We start from the raw sequence: 6,077 nt of genomic DNA on the forward strand, positions 1-6,077 counted from the left end.
CACCGAGGACAAGCCGGCTCGCACCAGGTGATGGGGGCCAGCTCTTCCCATTGCAGCTGTCCAGGGAGCTCTGTGCTGGACCAGGAGCCTTATTCTGGTGCACTGATCGCAGGGCCCCCAGGCTGAGTCTTGCTTGGCCAGGCACATTCTTACAGGCACCGGCACCTTCTCCCAGCTGCTGCCTCAGCCATGCCTGTTCCTTTCCTTCTGGTGCTGGTGGGAAGTGAGGCGGTGAGTGGCTCTGCACCCACTTCCCCAACAGCCACGGTTTCTGGGCTCTCTTTTCAGAAGCCTAGTGTGTGTGTCCACCCATTTTCCCTGCAGGCTAGGGGTTAACTCCTTCTTACTCTTGGCTGATCTGGTGTTCAGATTACTAAGGCCTCTTGGCCTCCTGCCCCATCAGGATTGGAAGTGAGGCAGAGGGAGTCTTGTTGCCATGAAAAGCAGCCCTTGTTCCCCCACAACTGGGTGGAAAGTCCACGGTGTGAAGCAGTGGCCTGTGGTCAGAAAACGTCCTCGCCGCCTGCGTGGGTAAGGACATCAGGGGCACTGGGACAGGGAGCCCACCATGGCTGCGAACATCAGCTGTCAGTCGAGCATCCACTGTGATCCCGCGTTTCTGGAGGTGGCACTGTTGATGTGAGCCTTAGCTCACAGCTGGACGCCCCCTTTCCTGAGATGCTCTGCATGTCAGTGCCAGCGCTGTGGAAAGCGCCGTGTTTGTCCCGCTAGTCAAACCCTGTGCTGGGAGTGACCAAGAGGTCTGCCCTGACCCTGGCATTGCCCTCTACACGTTGAAGTGGCTTGTCCTGTCCCGCTGAGCTGTGACTTGGCCTCTCCTGTTGGCAGGAGGGAAAGCCAGCACCATCCGTGGCGGTGCTCAGGGGCTCCCGTGACCAGGTTGCTGGCACATGACCATGAGGCTTGCCGGCTGCCCGTGCCCAGGCACAGAGCTTGGCAGGCAGAGTGGCTGGATTTCAACCTCACTGGTCCCATCAGCTGGGTGCCGTTTTTCAGAGCCTGGCCTGCGTTTCGCGTCCATGTCCTGAGATCAGGGAGGAAGTATGTACCACTACTCAGCTGCCCATGGTGGACACTGGTGTTTGGGTGTGACCCTACAGGTTGGTCTGAGGGGGTGCCTTGCCCTTGCGTTGCTCCCTCCTAGCCAGTGGGCTGTTTCAGGAAGAGGAGGCCCGGAAGCCACCTATTGAACAGCATTTTCTCTACTGAGCAAACCATGGGTACCAGGAGAGGCCTTCCCAGATGCCAGTTAAAAGGACACATAGCCCTCAGAGGTGGCGAGGGATCGGGTAGGTGATGCCAGAGGTGGGTGGTCTGCAATATGTGGGCTTCCTTCCACCCTTGCTGGCTCCTTCAGAGATACTAGTAGGTTAAGGGACATGCAGGTCAGTATTGGAAGGGCTGGCTGTCAGGAAGAGGTGGAGATGATTTCACCTTGTCCTCTGGGCGATTTGACCTCATCTTTACCCCTCACACTCACACTGAACTCACCTTCACAGAGAACGCCCTCTTCCTACACAGGTGTCTGCAAGCGTGTGTGCATGCATGTGAGAGATACTTAGGGACTTGCGTCCAGCCTCTCACCTAGTGCAATCGGCATGCCTGAGCAGGTACCCGCACAGGGGCTGGTGAGGGGCAGGCTCCGGCATAACTGGGCCAGGGCTGCCTGGGGCTCCCCACAGCCCAGCACCAACGCCACCAGGTGCGGCTGTCCCAACCTTGGCTTTATGGAATCTGGCCCAGTCTCCTGTGCATGTCTCAAGCCAGCTAAGTGGTTGGAGTTACCAGCTTCCTGGGAGGCAGATCAGTCTAGGTAAGACCTGTGGGCTTAGGGACTTGATGGCCCCGGTGCTGCCCATGCTGTCTGTGGCCAGGGAGGGCCTAGGTGCTGGGCTGTGCATTGAGACGTGTGTCTACCCAGCCTTGGCCCTGTCCCGAAGACCGGGTCGTTTCAGCCTCACTCTCTCAAATGAGGAGGAGGACCCTCTGTCCTCCCTAAGTGGGGCAGGGGAGTGGGCCGTGCTGCGCCTCCACTCTGCCCCTGGAGAGCCAGGAGGACACTGAATGGATGGGGAGATGCTCTGTCCTAGAGGACGCAATCTCCTCCAGAAAGGACAGAAGGGAGGAGGGAGAGCTGCTGAGATCCTCACAGGACGGCAGGGAGTGGAGCTGGATTTAAAGCCAGGCTTGGGTGGCTTGTGGCTCATGACGCTGGGTGGGCTCTGCATGCCAGTGAAGGCTGGCCCTGCTCAGGGACCCAAGGGCAGGTCTCATCCTGAACTGGCTAGGGGCCAGGCCAGTAGGGAAGTCCTGGGGCTATCCTGGCAGGACATACGCTCCCAAAGTAGCAGAAATGTGCCCTTTCGTCTTGAGCTGGTTCCCAGGAAGCGGTCTCCACCTTTCCTCCCTCTGCCACGAGAGCTTGTGGTTTATGGGTTTCCCGAGTCCCAGGAGCTGTGCTGGGAGGGGTTTAAGCTGGGGTCGGGGTCGGGGCTGGTTCCAGGCTACCTTGGGCACCATAGCCGGGCAGGCCCTGAGTACCCCTCTCTCCCTCTGCAGTGTCTTAGATGATGAGGGCAGCAACCTGAGGCAGCAGAAGCTGGACCGGCAGGTGAGTGAGTCTGGGGCCAGGTGGAAGGGCGGAGTCAGGGCTGGGCTTTCCTGGGGGTGAGGTGGGGCCCTGGCTGTCCTTCCCTGGGTAATCCTATCAGATGAGTCTCTCTCGGGAGTGCCCCTTCCTGCTGGGGGTGAGCCATGTTCCGAGCCTGGCTCGTGTCTCCGTAGCGGGCCCTGCTGGAACAGAAGCAGAAGAAGAAGCGCCAGGAGCCCCTGATGGTGCAGGCCAATGCCGACGGGCGGCCCCGGAGCCGGCGGGCCCGGCAGTCAGAGGAGCAGGCGCCCCTGGTGGAGTCCTACCTCAGCAGCAGTGGCAGCACCAGCTTCCAAGGTACACCCTCCTGCACTGTGGCCGCACTCCTGGCACTGCGTGGGCAGGCCTGGGGGGCTCAGCTCGTCAGCGTAAGCCCAGCTGAGTATTGCACCCAACCTGGTGGACAACTGAGTGGGGCGGGCAGAGGGAGGTCGGGACCTCTAGCCTTGGGCTCCTGTTTGCTCAGGCCTTCCTCTTTGGGCCAAGGACTGAAACCTCATGGATCTGGTTGTTTAGAAGTCTAGGCTTCTGACCTGGAGCATTCAGAGAGGAGGCAGTGGTTCCTAAGAGATGAACAGAGCATCCCGTCCCATACCACGGGTGCGTGTCTCTCAGGACAGACACTTGTCTCCTCCTCTCTGAGCTCCCCGCAGCCTGTCTGCCTGGCTTCTGCCCTGCAGGTTCCTTGCCCTGGCTCAGGACTCCTTTAGAGCTGTAGTGGCCTGCAGCCTCCAGCTCCCTCCCCCTTGGGGGACTTCTCTGCAGCTCATTCTGGGGAAGGGTGGCAGTTGCATTCCTACACTCAGGACCCTCCCCCTGCTGAGGTCAGGTGAAATGTACCCCAGGCCAGACTGAGAGTTGGTTTCTCTGAGCTCCAAAGGACTCAGGCCCAGTCACTACTGCCCCCTGCTGGTAATCCAGTGGCTACCTCACCAAATAGTAACTATGAGAAGTGGAGGGCATTGGGCTTTGCAGTTAGGAGGAATCTTAGCCCCCATCGTGTCCCCATTCTGTGCCTTCCTTGTGACCTGGAGCCTCCAGTCCCACACTCCTGGTGGCTGCCTCACCTCAGGGTTGCCCTTCCCATCTCATGGAGGCCCCAGCCCCTGCCTGCTCACCTAGCCCTCAGCTTACTAGTCCCCCTCGTCCATGCCTTCTCCCCAGTTCCTGCGGTGGCATACCGTGCAAGCTTGGACCCTCTGCATGCACTCGTGCCCTCTGAGGACACCCACCTCATTTCTGAGGACAAAGGCTGCCTGTGATGGGCGTTGTCCCATGGCTGAGTGCGGGCTGGGTGCTCTACCTCCATTTTCCTCACAGTAAAGGATGAGAGGGCAAGCCGGCCCCATGGTCTGGTGGTTAGGGCAGCTGGATCCCACATGGCTTACCATGCAGTTCAAATCCTGGCCCTGGCAGCGTGGGAAACATGCCAGGCGTGTGTGCATGCATCTCCAAAGTCCTGACATAATGGAGAGATGGAGAAGGGATTGTGGCATGACTACCCGCCATTGAGGGGTGCTTTCTCCTTCTCCCTCTGCCTGTCTCTGGTGAGTGCATATGCCTTCTGGCAACAATTTAAAAAAGAAAGAGAAAGAAAAAAGGAAGAGAGTAAGGGAAGAGAGAGAAAGAGAGGAAGGAAGATGAGAAAGGAGAGAGATCTTGGAAAAGTGGCCTTGGTCCTGGTTACTCTGAATGGGAAGAGGTACAGGGAAGAGAAGAAAAACAATCGATGGATCAAAAACAGCGAGAAGTGGATCTGTTTCCTAGTTGGATCCAAGGAAACAACAGATTCTGTCCATGAAGTGCCGGTAGGCCCTAGTAGGAGGAGACTATAAATGGCAGATTGGGGACCAGCAGATGGTGTTGTGGTTAAGGGTGCTGGACTTGCACATGTTCAAATGTGGTTCGAGTCCCAGACCTGGTGGCTTGGTTTTTCACGTTCTCTTGCTCTCCTCCCCTGCCCCCCACCAAACCCTGGCCAATTTAAAATAAATAAACAAATAGTTAAATAAAAAAAAAAATATTTTTAAAAAAGTAAAATAAATAAATGGCAGCATTGCATAAAAAGCTGAAAAGGATGGGGGCAGGGGCAGCAGGCTGGGTGCTCTACCTCCATTTTCCTCACAGTAAAGGATGAGAGGGCAAGCCGGCCCCATGGTCTGGTGGTTAGGGCAGCTGGATCCCACATGGCTTACCATGCAGTTCAAATCCTGGCCCTGGCAGCGTGGGAAACATGCCAGGCGTGTGTGCATGCATCTCCAAAGTCCTGACATAATGGAGAGATGGAGAAGGGATTGTGGCATGACTACCCGCCATTGAGGGGTGCTTTCTCCTTCTCCCTCTGCCTGTCTCTGGTGAGTGCATATGCCTTCTGGCAACAATTTAAAAAAGAAAGAGAAAGAAAAAAGGAAGAGAGTAAGGGAAGAGAGAGAAAGAGAGGAAGGAAGATGAGAAAGGAGAGAGGGAGGAAGGAAAGGACATTGACCCTGAGGGGTCCAGTGACTTGCCCACACTGTGCTGCTGGTGAGCAGCAGGGCTGGACTCTGAACCCAGGCCTGGTCTTTCCACCATATTGTGTTCCCTGATAAGAAGCTTCTTCATGGTAACTCCCCTGCGAGTACCTCAGCCAGCACCCTGGGCCATGCCTTCTATGTCTACCGGAGAGGCAGACAGGGAGCTCAGCCCAGCTGCTCCCCACAGAATCGGCCCCAGCCTGCCCTTTCCTGGTGACCTCCTCCCAATGTCTCCTGTGAGCGCTGTCCCGAGCCTGGCAGTGGTGCCCTGCAGGAAGGCAGTGTTGTTCTGCGGCCTGGGGGGCCCGCCTGCTGTGGGGTGGGCACCACAGCCCCAGCTCTGCCACACTTGGCACCTGACTGGTCAAGGCTGTACGTGGGTGTAAGCCTGCACCCTGGACTGGGGGCTCTGCCCTCGAGAAGCCAGTGATGTGGTCATGTGGGCAGTGTTCCCTGAGCACTGACTGTGCCTGGGCAGTGCCAGATAATATGGGCCCACAGGATGAGGCGTGCATGGCTCAGGCCAGAGAGTCTCTGGTCCTGCCTTGGCAGTTGTCTCTCACCTGTGTCTGTGGGCAATCCTTACCCTCTCTGGGCCTGTTTCGTCCACTGTAAAATGAAGGAACGTCTCTGAGCTTTGGAAACTGCAGGGGCCATGGTGTGTTCCAGGGTCCAGAATCAGCTGGTTGCTGTTCCCTGCCAAGCCTTCAGGGGCCTCCCTCACAGAGGATATTAGACTTCTGTGAGGTCCCTGCCGCTTATCTGGGGTCCAGTCTTGGTCTAGCTCCAGTGGCGGACAAGGCCCAGGGTGCTGCTGCCCACAGGTCACGCCCACCCACCCACACCAGCCACTTCTGCTCTGCCCTCTGCTGGCTTTAGGGGTCACGTGCACG

General features: G+C 57.7%; 1 protein-coding gene across 3 annotated transcripts in view; it reads left to right on the top strand.

The window, feature by feature from the left end:
• The window catches only part of TUB (TUB bipartite transcription factor), a 100,444-nt gene that overhangs the window by 83,127 nt on the left and 11,240 nt on the right, over window positions 1–6,077 (top strand). For all 3 annotated transcript variants that reach the window (XM_027766107.1, XM_006162887.3, XM_006162888.3), the window contains exons 2-3: window positions 2,581–2,632; window positions 2,806–2,968. In XM_027766107.1, the coding sequence (XP_027621908.1) occupies window positions 2,581–2,632; window positions 2,806–2,968 (215 nt within the window). The remainder of the gene's footprint in view (window positions 1–2,580; window positions 2,633–2,805; window positions 2,969–6,077) is intronic.

The sequence above is a fragment of the Tupaia chinensis genome, unplaced genomic scaffold (genome assembly GCF_000334495.1).
Source record: "Tupaia chinensis unplaced genomic scaffold, TupChi_1.0 Scaffold141165_1, whole genome shotgun sequence".
NCBI classification, from domain to species: domain Eukaryota; kingdom Metazoa; phylum Chordata; class Mammalia; order Scandentia; family Tupaiidae; genus Tupaia; species Tupaia belangeri.